The sequence below is a fragment of the Alosa pseudoharengus genome, unplaced genomic scaffold (assembly GCF_046254945.1).
Source record: "Alosa pseudoharengus isolate Yale_2024_CS ecotype anadromous, Long Island Sound unplaced genomic scaffold, YU_APseudo_1.1 YU_APseudo_1.1_scf_18, whole genome shotgun sequence".
Classification (NCBI taxonomy): domain Eukaryota; kingdom Metazoa; phylum Chordata; class Actinopteri; order Clupeiformes; family Clupeidae; genus Alosa; species Alosa pseudoharengus.
The window spans coordinates 5367195-5383254 of NW_027468650.1; the positions used below are offsets into that span (position 1 = coordinate 5367195).

At 43.1% G+C, this 16060-nt stretch overlaps 2 protein-coding genes across 2 annotated transcripts in view; both read right to left on the reverse strand.

Annotated features, from left to right (window-relative positions):
- The window catches only part of LOC143130878 (uncharacterized), a 58785-nt gene extending 50718 nt beyond the window's left edge, over window positions 1–8067 (reverse strand). Inside the window, exons 1-4 of the mRNA XM_076290137.1 lie at window positions 8002–8067; window positions 2369–2487; window positions 1330–1890; window positions 168–333 (exon numbers count right to left, since the gene is read on the reverse strand). Of these exons, the coding sequence (XP_076146252.1) occupies window positions 168–333; window positions 1330–1890; window positions 2369–2450 (809 nt within the window). The 5' untranslated portion in view covers window positions 2451–2487; window positions 8002–8067. The remainder of the gene's footprint in view (window positions 1–167; window positions 334–1329; window positions 1891–2368; window positions 2488–8001) is intronic.
- A 1465-nt stretch (window positions 8068–9532) lies between these two features.
- Window positions 9533–16024, reverse strand: LOC143130880 (uncharacterized). Its single transcript, XM_076290138.1, has 4 exons — window positions 15644–16024; window positions 15235–15317; window positions 15062–15146; window positions 9533–12991 (listed from the first exon to the last, which is right to left on the reverse strand). Exons 1-4 carry the CDS (start codon window positions 15954–15956, stop codon window positions 12204–12206), a joined length of 1269 nt encoding a protein of 422 aa, XP_076146253.1. The 5' UTR covers window positions 15957–16024; the 3' UTR covers window positions 9533–12203.
- Between the last annotated feature and the right edge of the window lie 36 nt (window positions 16025–16060).

Genomic DNA, 16060 nt, shown 5'->3' on the forward strand with positions numbered 1-16060 from the left:
TGTTAAAAACTTTATTGTGGTAAATAGTATTACATTGTGCCAATCTTCGAAGCCTTGATAAAGTCAACCAAATGGTCTTTGTGTAGTTTTTCATTGCTGCTGGACTAATGTTGTCTATCTCTGGCACTATCTTTATCTATAATGTTGTCTGTCTCTGGCTGACTCACCTGGTGTTCTCTGTGATGTCATCCCCTTTGTCCAGGTGGTAGGCTGCTTCCGACGCCAGGGAGCCTGGGATCTTCCTGGCCTTCAGGTGGATGTTCATCCCCACCAGCAGCTCGAAGCCCTTCTCATCACGGGAGGCCACAGGGATACGGGTCGGGCACACCGACTCTTCATGGAGACACAAATCACAAGTCACACGTGTTCATCCCCCAAACACATGCACTGTATCTTGCACATGTTTTGAAGAGCTGAAAAGAGATGTTGTTATCAGGCACATAACAGCAGCCAAATAACAGCCCAAATCAAGCCAGAAGTTCTCGTAGATACGATTCATCTAATCATTTCACACTGTTTGTTTCATTGTCCTCCGAGCACGTGTCACAGTACAGGATGCTGGGCGACTTTCACCACATGAGACCCCTTCTGATATATTAGCCTGTGGCTAGTCTTTGGCTACAGCCAAGGCTTCCACTCGCGCGCCCCGCCGCACTGTGGTTAGCCGTTAGCGTACAGCTACACATGCTTCCTCATGTGCGTCTGCCACTCTCGGCACCAGCCAGCTGTGGCCTCACGCCGAGGCTTTGGCAGGACGTGAAGGAAGCCGAGTCCAGCAGCAGCCTCCAGTCCCACGTGCCTTTATTTATGTAGTTCTCTTTTTGAAAAGGAGCTTTTTTAAAGAGGCAGCCCCAACACGAGACACACCTCTGGGCTTGCGTGACAGATCTGGAGTTATTGGGTGGTTAGTGCCAGACCAATGCAACTGGAAATGAGATGTGTTATGTTTATGGCGGAGTTTACTTTACTACTGGAGTTAAATGCCACGCATATATATATCAGGAAGGAGTAAACTGCACTCGCTCACGCTATCATCTTAATGAAAATGTTAGCTCAATAGATTACATTACTGTGTTACTGTGTTACTGTGTGTGTGTGTGTGGGTGTGAGTGTGTAAGATAATAGTAGGGAGTAAATGCTGTATACGACTTAGGAAATCTAGGAAAACACAAATGCTATACGCATGACACAAAGATACACATACTCTAAACACACATACACACACAGACCTCTATGAACCATATCAGACCTCTACAAACCTCATCTGACCTCTATGAGTCATATCTGACCTCTATGAGCCATATCTGACCTCTATGAGCCATATCTGACCTTCACAAAGCTTCTGCTGCATGGAGTCTCGGATGCGGTCGATGGTGGTGTAGTCCTCAGCGTAGAGCACGTAGTCTGTGGACGGCTTGTTGGCAATGGCCACCAGCTCGGACGTGGTGGTCTCGTCGCCCACGCCGACGGCAAAGAGGATGACGTTTTGCGCCCGCGCCTCCACACTGGCGTCCACCACGTCGTCCTGCGACTTGCCGTCCGTCACCACCACGGCGATGCGGTTCTTGACGGCCTCGGAGCGCGTGGAGGTGGGGAAGACGTGGTCGATGGCGAACTTGATGGCGCGTCCGGTCTGCGTGTTGCCACCGAGGTAGCCGACGTCCCGGATGGCGGCGACGAGCTCCTCCGCGCTCTGGTGCTGGCCCAGCGAGATCTCCAGCCGCGGCGTGTCGCTGTACTGCACCACAGCCACCTGCGTGTAGAGCGGACCCACGTCGAAGCCGCTCGTGATGTTTACCAGCCAACGCTTGGCCGTCTCGAAGTCCGTGGTGCCGACACTCCACGAGCCGTCAAGGATGTACACCAGGTCATTGACTGCAGTACTACAGCCTGAAACACCAGCCAAAAGAATTTCATTCCATTTTGATATACAACTCCTGATTAACTGTTATAATATAATGTATTACATCAGACCTCACAAACCTGGACATCTACAGATTTTTGAATAAAAGCATTCAGGTGTATTCTTATCTTACAAAATCCCAATGGATAATTATGTCAGTGCTAGAAATTTATCCAACTGAGTGATTGCCATTATAAAGCTACTGACATTTAGCCATTAAACAATCCAAATGAAGCAGGTTGAGGCACCATCATACATACGCTACGCTACACGCTGCCAGGAGCAATGCATACCATTAGATGTACAGTATATTGTTAGATGTGTATCAATGCATACCATTAGATGTATATTGTTATATGTATATCAATGCATACCATTAGATGTATATTGTTATATGTATATCATTGCAACAGAGTGCATTTGTTGTGCTTCGTTGCAACAGAACCAGAGAATTGAAGTACTGACCCGCTCTGATGTCCTCCTCCTCGATCGCCCGCAGACACGTCAAGGACAGCAGCGTGGTCAGTGCCTTCAGCGTCCACAGCATCCTGGAGTTTTTGCGTTTTCTGTGGCTGCAATCTAGTCTAGAGATAAATCACAATTACATCACGTCTGATTTGAGTCCCACCTTTACGGCCCTCGTAACTTTTCCTTGTAACAGCGTAGTCTGAGTCACTGTGATGGAGTATTGTGGTGCAGGCAGCGGTGAACGGTGAGCGGAGAGCAAACCCTGTCCACGTAACACTTTCCAGGTTAAATCATACAAAATGTCAGCTGGACATTGGGGCACAGGGGTGGACGTTCACGACATATCAAATGGATTTAATTTGACCTGTTGACGCATCGATTGCCATGGTTTCCACAAAGGGCTCATTCTGTGGACAGCGGAGGTGCGGCCGACCCAGGCACGCTCACGCCAAGCGGATCGCTTCTCAAGTGATCCCGCCTGGACTGTCTGGCGTGTAACTTCCTTTCAGGAGACATGTGCGTCAGGCCTGAATATAATATACATAAAAACGACATGAATAAAATTGCATGTGACAGAATATTGCTTCTGTCGCCCTTGGAGGAGAAAAAAAGGAGGCTCTTTCAGTTTGCAAGACCCAACAATCCACTTTTATTCAACCTTGTAAAAAGTGTTCTCTGTGAGAGGGACGCTTTGCGTCGTACCATAACACCGTGTGGTCTTGTTTTTTTGCCATGCTTCAGTGGAATCTACGAGTTTTCATGTAGCCAAAAAACATCGCCTTCCTGACCACAAGCTGCAGCCAAGGAAAATAACAATGTAAGCAGAAAGCTAGAGGGCACAACACTAAAATAAACATGCCATGTTGCTGTGTGTTGGCCAATAGAGTGTGGAGCAGGGCAGAACATCACAGACACATGTCGTTTTGTGCGTGTTTGTGAGTGTGTTTGTGTGTGTGTATGCATGTTTGTGTGTGTGTGTGTGCATGTTTGTGTGTGTGTTTGTATGTGTGTTTGTATGTGTGTGTGCATGTTTGTTTGTGTGTGTGTGTGTGTTTGTATGTGTGTGTGTTTGTATGTGTGTGTGTGGGTGGATGTGTGTACATAATCCTGTGTACATCTGTCTATACTGTGTGCCTGCTTCCTGTGCATACATGTGCTAATATACTACACCCTGATGACAGTCACTTGCTCATTGTGGTTCTAGTTTTTCCAGATCTGTTCAACCAACATAGTGGGTTTCCTCACTTCCTGAACAGTTTGTAAGTGATACAGTGTTACAATATATAATATAACATATATAGTATAGAGTAGAATGGGACCCACCTATAAACTGTAAACTTTGCATTTGTGTTCTGTGTGGCATCACAACATAAATAAACTACGCCTCATCCTGGTCTTGCACCTTCCCCGTAGAACAGCTGGTAGTGGCAGTGTGTTACAGACATCAATCGCCTCACAAGGAGCAGGTCTCGTAAAGAGAGCGAGTAAACGGCTACGGGCGGTACACGGAGGAGGTCAGGAGGACCAATCCTGGCCATGGGAACTCAATGACCACCTTCATCACCAGCTGACATGACACCCTTAAGAGCCTCCCAGAACTACCTAGTGACTGCATTTGAACAATACACACCATTTTATAAATTAAAAACATTCAAACTGATATTTGACCATGTGTAAAAGTGAGCACATACCGTTGTTAGAACATGTCTATTAAAGAACTTTGCATTGATAGGATGAAAAAGTGAGCAGTATATCAACAAACACACTAATATACCATATCATGCAGCATAATATGCCAGCAAACTAAATGACTTTGACATGTCTCGCTTGCGGCACAAGACTGATAGGCTGTACCATACACATTTCACATTTAAGAGACAATACACTGAAGAATGCATCACATCAAACATGCTGCATGGTTGGTGATGCCATTATGCACTCGGTTGGATCAAAAAGAGATTCATCCACCCCACCTATCTGTGGCCATCCTCCCTGTTCTGTTCTATTTCTGAACAGACCATCTCACAGCTTAAAGGAGAATTCCAGTGTGATATTGACCTAAAGTGTGTTGAAACATGATACCGAGTGTGAATGTATGTCTCATAGCCCATCTCGGCTTGTCCCCTGCACTCCAAAATCTGGCGCTAGTTAGCCGATGCTACCAACAGCTTTTTCAATGGGGGTGCTTCGGCATCGGGCTAGCCATGCAAATAAATCACTGTTTTACACCATTTACGAGGCTCAATGTATCTCCACACTTCATTGGTAGACTTCCGAGGGCCCTGACATTTAAAACGAGACATTGAGAACTTTGAAAAAGCACTGGTAGTTTACTTACAAGACGATTTATACAGACAGTATCTTCACGAAGTTTAGCGTTTGCAGCCATCTTGAATTTAGTCACGATAAGTCGAGCGACGAGTAAGAATGAACAGGTATGATAAGGGATCAGATTCCAAAAATAATTCAGTGGAAATGCATGGATTCCAGTTGCTGCTACTAAGTCTACCAATGAAGTGTGGAGATACATTGAGCCTCGTAAATGGTGTAAAACAGTGATTTATTTGCATGGCTAGCCCGATGCCGAAGCACCACCATTGAAAAAGCTGTTGGTAGCATCGGCTAACTAGCGCCAGATTTTGGAGTGCAGGGGACAAGCCGAGATGGGCTATGATACATTCGCACTCGGTATCATGTTTCAACACACTTTAGGTCAATATCACACCGGAATTCTCCTTAAATCAAACACTGCCCCCAGTTCTGGTCTAGGCTGGACCTCCATGGTTCTGACTGGAGAGGAGGTGTTTGCTTGTCTTGTGTGTCCACATGGGGGGACTACCTGGCCCAGTCTGAGCCCACTAATGAGTTCCTCTATCGGGAGTGGGGTTGGTGGGGAGCACAGCACCCTCTAAAACATTTCTCACCAGATGTTTTGTGGTATAATAGTGCCTTTCATGTTTTCAGGGGATTTGGACTGTTTCCTTTCTACTTTTTTTGCCATCCATCCAAAATCCTTTTTTTTTCATGTCTAACTGCAACGATTTATGGTTATCATGTCTCAGAATGAATGTCCACGTGTTATTATATATTATGCAGGCAACACAGACAGATTAATCTTACACTGAATGTAAACTGAGGGAAAATATTCAAATCTACACAGAAAGCACCAAGCATTATGCGATGGAATTTGGTCACCTAGCTGAATCTATGCCACAGTAGACCTGGAACTGAATGGCTTTAAGAAACTGGGCCGTTTGGAAGGCCTATAAAACATATCAAAGAGGCACTGAGACATGCAGACACACACAAACTACCATTGTGAAAGAAATTGGCCTGGAATTGTCCGAAATGGCCACATCCCTACTAAGAAATGTGCTGTTCTATTCTTTAAAACAAAAACACTTATTTCCATCAATCTTATTAACAATGTATGGAGCCGTTCCTTGTTGTGTTCTTGGTCTGCCCTGCCAGCACATCTCTCCAGGGTGGTTCTGCTCCGAATTGGATTGCTAATTACATGGGCAATTTACAGCACCTCAGCGCTGGGCTGTGAACCTGAAACCCCCGGCGTCAGGGCTGAGGCGAGGCTCGATAGCCTCGCAGTTCAATTAGCATCCGTCACTTGTTGTTATTAGCATCGCTCAGCTCCAGTGCACTCAGTTCACGCCAAACACTCCAGGCCAAACACTCCAGCGCGCGTCAGCGGCGAGGGGAACGAGGTGAACAGGAGCTGAGCGCCACTCATTGTCAAGTTATTTGAGCGATTCATTTATTAATGCAGAGTAAGGTTGTTGTCAGTATACTAAAGCAGTCAACTTATTTCTTCAAGGCCATAAAGTGACACAATAAACACTGGACCATTTGAAGGCATGTGTACTAAGGCCTTTTGTAAAGAGTGTCGATTAACTGTGGTAGGACACATTTTTTCCACATTCTTCCTACAGGCACAGAATACCACAACAGAGTAAATCTATTTGCTGGCCTGAAAGTTTCACAATACCCTCAGCATTATTGTCAACCGTGTTCTCTGGCAATTCAGAGTCCCTGGGGAGGACAAACACAAACTCGATCTAGCCTCCATCTCTAGATGCTGCTCAGAGGAGTGAACATTCCCACACAGGGGGTTTCCCTGGAAACATCATCACTATGTGGAGCGGCAGCAGGGGACCAGAGATGTATGACAACTATGAACAAGAACAGACGCGTGCCAACATATTTAATGTTGACAAAAGTCATCCGTTACACAACCAAAGAAACAAACGGCTGCTGGATTCTGGCAAGAATGTAAACACAAGGCATCTCACACTGCCGTCTTTATGAAATAAACGTCTCCCTTTTTTGCATATAGATAGATATAGATAGATAGATAGATACTTTATTGATCCCCAAGGGGAAATATGTGTGTGTGTGTGTGTGTGTGTGTGTGTATGTGAGAGAGTGAGAGAGAGGGGAGAGAGAGAGAAAAAGAGAGTGGGAAAGAGAAAGAGGGGGAGAAAGAGAGAGGGGGTGAGAGAGAGAGAGACAGATATGGAGCCATGCCATATCTACACCAGATCTGTGCCACATCCAGCTGAGAGACAGATGTGTCCTGGGGAAGCAGCGGCCGAACGCCAGCACACGATATCCTGCAGCAGAGTCCACTCCTCGTGCCACACAAGGACAAGCACTAAGCTGTTACAGTAGCCTTCACTCAGTAAATTATAGCTCTCCATTCTGGTCACTGAACTGCCAGGAAACAGTCTTTTGTTGCCTGCGACACATTCTGAGAATGCTGGCTATGCTACTCAGACTTTGATCAATTCAACCACTGTAGTGTCAACAGTAGCCTAGCCTATCAAACAAATGAAAATGAAAGTGTAATAATGTCTTAATTCAGCCTATCATCGCATTAGTGTTTGTCTTGAAACGTTTTCAAGTGGTACTTTTTTGACCCTAAACCACAACAAAAGCCTGCCTTGGATCGAGGATAACTGTGCATCATATGAGAGTGACAAACATGTTTTAGTTGGTACATTCACGTTATATAATTTCGATGAAGACTCAATAACTAAATGGAAAGGAAACCATTCTGAATTTTGAGACTGGTAAGTCACTGCTAGTACATTTCTTTATTAATCTGGCAAAGTAAGAGTTTTAAAGGGAGGCTGTTTTTTTTAAATAAATACAATTATTTATTTATTATCATTACTGACAAATGCGCACGTGCGTAACGAACAGGTGTGTATACGTTCCATCTCTCCAGACGGCAGGCGGAGGTTTGGCTACATCACATATAGCCTACAACACTCGTCAGACTTTATCATGTTCTTGCAATAATGACCTTAAACTTGCTCAACTCTCTTAAGAAGCGAGTATTTCCCATTTAATCAACATATCGATGCATTTCTGTACCACTGCTTAGGCTAACGTACTATTTCCGAAAGATATAGCCTACCAACTAAGTTCTATCACAATTTTAAAACAGTCTACTTAATTTCACCTGTTGTACATGCATTCACATTTTGATGTTAAAAATGACACTGAGGGAAAGTTTTCACAACTTATCTATATAATAGCCACACAATTAGAATACGAATCCAACGCAGGTCCATGATTAACATGAACCTTGTAATGACATTTTCAAATCTTACCTTTATTCAAAATTCCAAATGAGAAGTGAAGTTGTTGCCACTAGAGGCAGTATACATGCTGGTAGTGAGCTCAACTTTCACTCTGCAAGGATTTATACTGTACCGATTCGTGACGTAGCCGCGGAACCGCATGTTGGTTTCCACCTGTGGAATACGGACGCCCCTGGATAATGAGGACCGGGACATATCATGATATTTTTTTTAATGTATTATTATTTTGATTTTTTTTTAACACACGCACACACTCACACACACCCACAAAGCACACTATGTACGTCATAAGCATTACAGAATAAACTCGCAATTAAGCTGTCATTTATCCTTAAACTTGACACAATGTCATAGCAGGATATCCACATTTAAAACTGCTCGACATTTCAGTCATCAAAATAGAACACTGAGGTCTACTTAGTTTTGTGGTAAATCAAATCAGCTTCAGCTGGTTGTTTGTTTTCTCATTATGTGAACCAGACCCCATCTTTATTTTATGAAGCAATGTTTATGGAAAACGAGGCTTTCTGCAGGTTGTGTATTGTCATATTCTTGCTTCAATCAGAATGTTACCATGCTAACCCCTCATTAGAGCATGAGTGTTTCAAGTGGGGCAATTCCTACCAATAAAGCCTGTCCTGTATAGTTTATCACCTGGTGGTGTTGTTCGTCTGTAATCCTACATCATTTAGATTAATCTTTGCCACGAAGCAGAAAAGTAAAGATTCCACACACAGCAAATCTTCACAGATTCATAAGCTACCACCAGGTTTCCATTGTGATGAATAGTCTCTGCTTTTCAATGCAAATCAATTTCCAATGTGAATGTGGATAAACACCCTGAATACCACACCATCTGTCTGTTGACTTTGCCTAGAATATAGATTTATTCATTCAACAGAATTACATTTTATCTAAGGCTTCACCAACATGTGCAAAAATCAATGAAACATTCAGATCATCTGCTGAGGTGTCCTGGCTTGTCATTTTTTTTTCTGTCCCGAGAATGGACACTGCTTCTGCCTTCTGCATCACCCCAAATATTTGATATGTTTGTTTCCTTTTTGTCCCATGATCCTCGGCGTCACCAGTGGGCCAAGAGCTGAAACATCCGTCAGCCTGAGCCTCCACACCCACATGCCCATTGCCCAGCTGCTACAAACCCCAAATTAACCCGTCTATTTTGGACACAACCTACCACAAGAAAATGTCCAAACTCTACGGAGGCTTTCACTGTGTGGAGTGGACCGATCACAAACCGGCTTGCTAACGTGCGTCAGAACATTATGTGGCCAAGTCGACATGTAGAGACATGGAAAACAGGTCTTGTCGCCTCAGGTTAACAGGGTTAATGCATGTCAGTGGTTTCTTCTAGTCTGTTGCACTTTAACCAGCACTCAAGTTATTATTCAATAAAATTAGCATGTAATTATTGTGTATTTTTATGTAGGTTTTGAGAGGACACTGAAATGATTTTGTGTGTCTGTGTGTGTGTGAGAGAGAGAGAGAGAGAGAGATTCTCAGGGGGTGTTAGGGGGCTTGCAGTATGCAAGAAAGATGCATTGCTGACATAATTTACAGAAATTAGACATTAAATATTAAAGATAAAAGTACCTGCCAAGTTTTAATAATTGTACAAATACAACATGTTTATAGTAAGGTCATTAATCATCTACACAATTTTACCCCACAATCTCTAGCTAAGACATCTTAGAGTAACCTCATTGGCGGTCATGATAAAGAGTTCTACAACACCCTCTACAGGACGATGTTGAAATTAGAAATACTGAATAACTTCTACAAACACAATTTCACCAATACTTCAGACCAGTGTTTTTCAACCTTTTTTGTGCCACGGCACACTTTTGACATTTAAAATGTCCCACGGCACACTAACATCCTGTGTGAAGAAAAAATAAACATACCATAGCCTAAAATTTCAAATAATACACAGATATGGCCTTATTATGGCTTCTATGCAAGACCTGCTCAATAAAACAAGCGCCCTCTGTTTCATTTGTTGGTGACTATCTAATTTAATTGTTGTTATGAACTGGATATGTGATGATTCTGTGAATACTGGATATGGGGCCCCGTTGTACAATGCCTGCATACCACAAATAGTGCAATCATACAATCAATGAGAGCATGTGGTTATAAATTCTTTGATGCAACAGTTGCTTTTCTGGACCAGTGAGTGACATTTGGGTAATTTCCTGCGGCACACCTGATGATCTCTCACGGCACACTAGTGTGCCCCGGCACAGTGGTTGAAAAACACTGCTTCAGACCCAAGCACTTAATGGATGCCTCCAACAGTTGCAAACATATGTTTTATGTTTAATTTGGTGATTTGTCAATACAGAATATACACAAAAAATATAAAAAATGAAAAAGAGAAAAAGAAAAAAACTCAAAGATACTGAATAAATAACAAGGATTATCTAAAATAGCTTAAAACAAAATGATATCTTCAAGTCTAATAAGAGGGGGTCATTTTTCTTTTAAAGACTGACGGCAACGATGATTATCATACCACGTCACACAGTTTATCATAATTTATCCATTAAGCGGACAAGAAACCCGACAATCAGGCGAATATGATGATTTTTGTGATAAATATAGTGTGAACTACTGTTTGTAGTTTTAGCTCTTTATCTAATAGTGCCGTGATGCATACATACCTTCTACAGGAATGTGTAATATATTTATAACGTCTTATAAATCTTACAGTATGATCTACGAAGGCAAAAACATCCAGCAACCAGATACCATAGAGGAAACTCTAAGAAGTGTGTCCCATTTACGCTACTGGTCATATGGGCTTCTTATTAAAATGGCGGGCAAAGTACAAATTGTCTCATGGATGAACTAGGCTACTGTGTACCACATGACACATCAATGTTTGCGCTTAAAGTCTTGCCCATGGAGTTAAATGAGCAAACTGATTTTGCCTAATAATTAAATTAGCTTTGTTAGACTTGAGACTTTGCCCGCCATTCAAATCAGGGGCCATGGAATGATTGTTTTCTCTAATAGCCTACAACATTAATATGGTTAGACACAAATGAAAAAATGCTGTGATCATACAATTCCAGAGGCTCTAAATAATTAATGAGTTTCATACTAAGTACAGTAATTTAGTATTAGTCGCATTGAGTATGAACCGCAGGACAGTGTTTTATGCAAATAAATGAAAAAATAATCTAAACCATTTATTAACCGCACCCAGGTATTAACCACAGTGGCCAATAGCCTAATGAGTCAGAATCAGATCGCGCTTCAATCAGAAGAAGAATGAAGAAAACAAAGCAGGAAATTACGGTACTTGCCATAGCCACTTAAGTACATGACAATATATGTCCACCTCTGAAAGAACACACATTAGAATTATAAAAAATAAAATATGACTAAAAATTTACAGTACCATGACTCACTAAAATCTGACAACATGAGCACAAGCACCTGATGAAAAGGGTGCTAGCCACATTACCCCATCAAAGGGAACCAGATTTATATCCAATACATTTTGCCTACTACATATTATGTATGATCAGTCAAGAAAAGTGTAATGGCGCCTAAAGATCATGATGATACATAAGGCAATGTTGCCAGACAGCGTTACCCAAAATTGCTCAAAAAGTTCCCTCATGCATTACCACCTTGACTCAGGTACGGTACGATAGGTAGGTATTCTCCCCAGGTGAGCTGAACGAGTGAGCCACTAGTATAAAAGTGAAGGATGTTCTGAGTAGGCAACGTTAATGTTCCCTTTTGCTACAGAGTGCCTTTGGTTAAATCTGTCTGTTAAATGAAAGAAAGGGGCTAATGCAGGAGTGATCATATTTACAACATTAGGGCTGATTTAGCTGCGCCAAAACGCATGCATGCTAGAAACAGGACCAATGCTACACACAAGTGTGTTGGAAGCGTTTCCATTCCAAAGAGAAAGTGAAGAGATGTTTTAATAGGCAGAGGGGCCGTAGCAGCGCAGCGTCAGACACGTTTCTGGTGTGCAAAGACGTAGAAAACGCCACGCAGCCACCACGCAACAGAAACGCCACACTCACGCCACGCAGGCAGTCTCAATCAGCCCTATACACCAAAACATCACCACACACACATGCACACACACACACACACCACACACACATTGCACCTGAGCCTAACACCAATGTAAACTAGTTCCAAACAGTGATCGATTCCAACTATTATGAACTGAACTGGGCTAGCTTCCTCTTCAGACAAGCACGTTTATGTCGGTTGAAGTTGCTTGGGGCGTTGAATTTCTTCAGACAGAATTTGCAGGTGTACGGTTTGAGTCCTGTGTGGATGTTCTGGTGCACTTTGAGGTTCTCCAATCGAGAGAACCTCTTTCCACACTGGTTGCACTGATGTGGTGCGTATCCCGTGTGAACCTTTTGGTGAGACTTGAGTGTCTGCTCAGACAAGAGTCTCTTCCCACATATCGGGCAGGTGAATCTCCTCTCCTGGTCTGCTGTGAGAGTCAAAGGTGAGTGCAGCTGATTCCCAGAACCGACGGTCCTTACGTCTAAGGAGACAGCGCCTGACAGACTCACGTTACACGCGCTCACAGGCCCAGGTGGCTTTCTGCTCCTCGGCCACTGCTTGTGCAGATATGCCTGATTCCTCAGCGGAGACACTGACCAGCGGGAGAAGAGTGAACTCCCAAGATCCACGTCCTCCCCCTGCGCCTCGTCTTGATGGTGAGGACCGGCCGCCATGTCGCTCTCCCACAGGCTCGTCTGCTGCTGGTCAAGGTAATGGTCTAAACGGCCATGGCCACTGTTCTCGCTTACTTCGTCCTTGTTAGTAGAACTGGAATGGCTATTCTCCGATTCTTCAAATTTAGCGTCACAGTTGCCGTCAGCATGGATGTACGGCCCATGAGGGAGCCACTGCGGTTCTGCCTGCGGAGACAGCGATGTGCTCATGTCCAGAGTGGGATCCGGCAGCGCGATATCTGACCCGGTCACTCCTGAAGAGGAGGAATTAAGATGACATTAGATCAAAGTCAATTTCAAAAATAAACTAGTTCTTTCATATGCTATGATTTCATCTCTCTTTTCATTACATTACATTACATTACATTTAGCAGACACTTCTTGACAAAAGTGACTTACATATGTCAGCTATATTACAAGGGATCACATTGTCCCCGGAGCAACTTGGGGTTAAGTGCCTTGCTCAAGGGCACAACGGTGAAAGCCGGGAATTGAACCGACAACTTTCAGGCTACTGCACGCTAGCCCAGCTCCTTAACCACTACACTATCACCACCCTACAGGCTACTGCACGCTAGCCCAGTTCCTTAACCACTACACTACCACCACCCCCGCCTCGCAAAGCATGCAGGCTATTCTGGTTCTTGGATGAAACTTGGTTGTATGTAGTTCGGTCAGTGAGAGCTGAGTGTAGGATGTTGATGTGAGAGAGATTCATATGAAAAGAGTGTGTTTGATGCAGGTGATGTGTGTATGATCAAGGTGGTATGTGTATGATGAAGGTGGTGTTTGCATGATGAAGGTCATGTATGTATGATGAAGGTGATGTGTGTATGATGAAGATGATGTGTGTGATGAAGGTCATGTGTGTATGGTAAAGGGCGTGTGTATGATGAAGATGCTGTGTGTGTGATGAAGGTGATGTGTGTATGATGAAGGTCATGTGTGTATGGTAAAGGGCGTGTGTATGATGAAGATGCTGTGTGTGTAAAGGTGATGTGTGTATGATGATGGTGATGTGTGTATGATGATGGTGATGTGTGTATGATGAAGGTGATGTGTGTATGATGAAGGTGATGTGTGTATGGTAAAGGGCGTGTGTATGATGAAGATGCTGTGTGTTTGATGAAGGTGATGTGTGTATGATGAAGGTGATGTGTGTGTGATGAAGGTGATGTGTGTATGATGAAGGTGATGTGTGTATGATGAAGGTGGTGTGTGTATGATGAAGGTCATGTACTGTATGTATGATGAAGGTGATGTGTGTATGATGAAGATGATGTGTGTATGAGGAAGATGATGTGTGTATGATGAAGGTGGTGTGTGTATGATGAAGGGTGTGTGTATGATGAAGGTGATCTGTGTGTGATGAAGGTGATGTGTGTATGGTAAAAGGCGTGTGTATGATGAAGATGATGTGTGTATGATGAAGATGATGTGTGTATGGTAAAGGGCGTGTGTATGATGAAGATGATGTGTGTATGGTAAAGGCCGTGTGTATGATGAAGGTGATGTGTGTGTGTGATGAAGATGATGTGTGTATGGTGAAGGGCGTGTGTATGATGAAGATGATGTGTGTATGATGAAGGTGATGTGTGTATGATGAAGGTGATGTGTGTGTGATGAAGGTGATGTGTGTATGATGAAGGTGATGTGTGTGTGATGAAGATTGATTGATTGATTGAAAATCTTTATTGACATGATGTTTTTTGTACAAAGGATGATTCTTATATGAATAAATAAATAAATAAATAAAATGACTTTGTACAATTATCAGTCAAAAGGATAAAAACAATAAAGCCACAGGGCTTATTTCCATTGTGGTCCTTAAGATGTGTGCATTTGGTGGTGTGTGTCAGTGTTTGCAGGTGTAGGCATGTGGTGAAGGCATATGTCTTAAAGTGAATGTAATTATGTTGGTGGTATGTGGAGGAATAAAGCAAAAATAAAACAAGGTAACAGAGAGGACCAGGCATCCCCAGACATACAACATAAAAGAGAGAAGGAAGTACAGTACATACAGTGCATGTAACTCTAAGATGATGTGTGTATGATGAAGATGATGTGTGTATGGTAAAGGGCGTGTGTATGATGAAGATAATGTGTGTGATGAAGGTGATGTGTGTATGATGAAGGTGATGTGTGTGATGAAGGTGATGTGTGTGATGAAGGTGATGTGTGTATGATGAAGGTGATGTGTGTATGATGAAGATGATGTGTGTGATGAAGATGATGTGTGTGATGAAGGTGGTGTGTGTATGATGAAGGTGGTGTGTGTATGATGAAGGTGATCAGATGAAATCAAACATGCTGCTGTTCTTTACCTTCCTGTCCATCGTCCCCGTCTGTCTGAAAGTCAGATACTTCCACAACTTCCTGTTTGATGGACAACAACTCTATCTTTGTACCCTGAGGAGGAAATCACAAGATCAAGCTAATTTTGGGGGGGGGGGGATGTTTTCAAAATATGTGTGCGTGTGTCTGTGTAATGCCATACCATTTCTTTATTGCCATGTTTGGAGTGTTCATTGTTAGCACCCATGTCCCACTGGCTGCACTGCGGTGTGATTTGCTGAGCTCCTGACAACCAGAAAAAGGAAATAAACGTTATGACAGTGTGTAAACGTTTTTCAAATGTCCATCTTGCATCCTTACATGCCATAGAGCGTATTATAGGTGTAATATGTCTTTGCTATAAACCACGTCTTTCATTTGTTACAACCCCATACAATCAGGTTGAAGTGTTAGCTTGTGCCAGTGTGCGACAACTAATAGGCCAAGGTAATACACCACAAAACAGTTCCAGCTGAAATCGGCCTGTCTTTAAGAATTGCAATAACATTATTTTAACCTGGGGTTGCTGTTGTGTTGGGTTGGTGGTGGTGTCTGATAATATTATGACATACCCGCGTCTGCATTTGTATTCCGTTCATATTCTCCGCGACTGCAACCTCTCTGGGCATCCTCATCTCTAGAAGTGAACCTATGGACGTCCCCAGAAGAATTGTTACGATGTGGTGTTGAGTGTGATCTTTTTTCGACTTCCTTAGAGTGCTTACATCTGGGACATTCCGCACGTAAAGTAACATTAGCAAATTCATTATCAAATAGCTCGCAGATTTCCGTCACAGCAGCTGCCAACAACTCCTCTAAAAGAGAAGAAATTTTACCCCTAAAGTGTGGGTTAGACGCCGTAATCATTGTATGCAACATATGCATTCGGCTAAACAAAAATAAGACTGTTATTGCTGGAATGTTTGTTATTATTATTTCTTCCCGAACGAAGGTTAAGGCACAACCAATTCAGTAGCAGCTAATAATAT

What these genes read in the sequence shown, in the direction of transcription:
- LOC143130880 (XM_076290138.1), bottom strand. Translation starts at nt 15,956, where the DNA reads ATGCATATGTTGCATACAATGATTACGGCGTCTAACCCACACTTTAGG. An exon ending in GAATACAAATGCAGACGCGG is followed by an intron (nt 15,318 to 15,643) that starts GTATGTCATAAT and finishes TCTGGTTGTCAG; the next exon opens with GAGCTCAGCAAATCACACCG. An exon ending in AACATGGCAATAAAGAAATG is followed by an intron (nt 15,147 to 15,234) that starts GTATGGCATTAC and finishes TTTCCTCCTCAG; the next exon opens with GGTACAAAGATAGAGTTGTT.